Here is a 1,080-nt window from a genome sequence, read left to right on the forward strand (position 1 = left end):
CGGTGCGGCGGGAGCTGGCGGGTGCCCTGGAGCGGGCGCGGGGTCCCGGGGGGCTGGCGGGGCTGGCGGAGGAGCTGAGCGCCCTGGAGCAGCGCCTGGGCCGGGAGCTGGATGTGACGGGGGCCGAGCCCTTCCCCGGGCCGTGGAAGAAGCCGTTCAAGGCGGAGAAGAAGGAGCAGAAGCGGCAGAAGCGGCACGGCCCTGGGGGGGCCCCCCACGAGTGGGAGAAGAGGGAACATGGCAAACACCACGGGCACGGGAAGGACCCCCACCATCCCCGGGAACACAAACCGGGCAAAACCCGGGGGAAATCACCTCATGGTCCCCCCCAGCACGGCCCCCGCCAGCTGCCCCCCCTCAGCCGGTACCGGGCACCCCAAGGCTGCTCGGGGGTGGCCGACTGCGCCCGCAAGGAGGGCCGGGAGGTGCTGGGGGCTGCGCTGGAGCCGGTGCAGAAGGCGCAGTTCCTGCAGCTGCTGGAGGGTTTCATGGGGCGGCTGGGCTGGGGGGGGCGTTTCGGGGGGCTGGCGGCGCAGCTGGACGAGGTTTTTGGAGCCGACGGCACCTTCGCCCACGATCGGCTGCGCTTCGTCGACTTCGTGGACGACGTGGAGGAGCTGCTGGAGGAGGTGGCGCGGGAGGAGCGGGGCGACGAGGAGGCGGCCGACGGCTTCGAGGAATACGTGCTGCGGCACTTCGGCGGGGACGGGGGGTGAGACGGGGCGCCAGGAATGGGAGGGGGGCCCAGGGGGCCCACCCCCGCCCCCTCTCCTCATCACAGCCCCCCATCTCTTGCAGCAGCGCTGGGAAGGAGCGGGGCCGGAGAGTCATGAGGGGGTAGAGACCCCAGCACAAGCCTTGGTCCAGCACCCCCGGGCAGCAGGGTCCCCCCCATGAGCCGTTTTTGGGGGGGGCTGGGGGGCTGCCGTCGTGCCCCCCCCAGGTCCGGGTCACGGATGAGATGCACTGTGTGATGCTGCACTGCCACCCACAATAAAGTCACTGCTGGGCAGAGTGTGACAGTGTCGGGAAATGGGGGGGCGAGAGGGGGGGCTGGAGGATAAAGGGGGTTCAGAAAGG

The 1,080-nt window shown here is 71.1% G+C and overlaps 1 protein-coding gene across 1 annotated transcript in view; it reads left to right on the plus strand.

Moving 5' to 3' along the window:
- The window catches only part of PBXIP1 (pre-B-cell leukemia homeobox interacting protein 1), a 2,729-nt gene extending 1,712 nt beyond the window's left edge, over window positions 1–1,017 (plus strand). The window contains exons 8-9 of the mRNA XM_014961231.1: window positions 3–712; window positions 799–1,017. Of these exons, the coding sequence (XP_014816717.1) occupies window positions 3–712; window positions 799–841 (753 nt within the window). The 3' untranslated portion in view covers window positions 842–1,017. The remainder of the gene's footprint in view (window positions 1–2; window positions 713–798) is intronic.
- Window positions 1,018–1,080: the final 63 nt, after the last annotated feature.

Source organism: Calidris pugnax, unplaced genomic scaffold (assembly GCF_001431845.1).
Source record: "Calidris pugnax isolate Ruff unplaced genomic scaffold, ASM143184v1 scaffold371, whole genome shotgun sequence".
Lineage (NCBI taxonomy): Eukaryota > Metazoa > Chordata > Aves > Charadriiformes > Scolopacidae > Calidris > Calidris pugnax.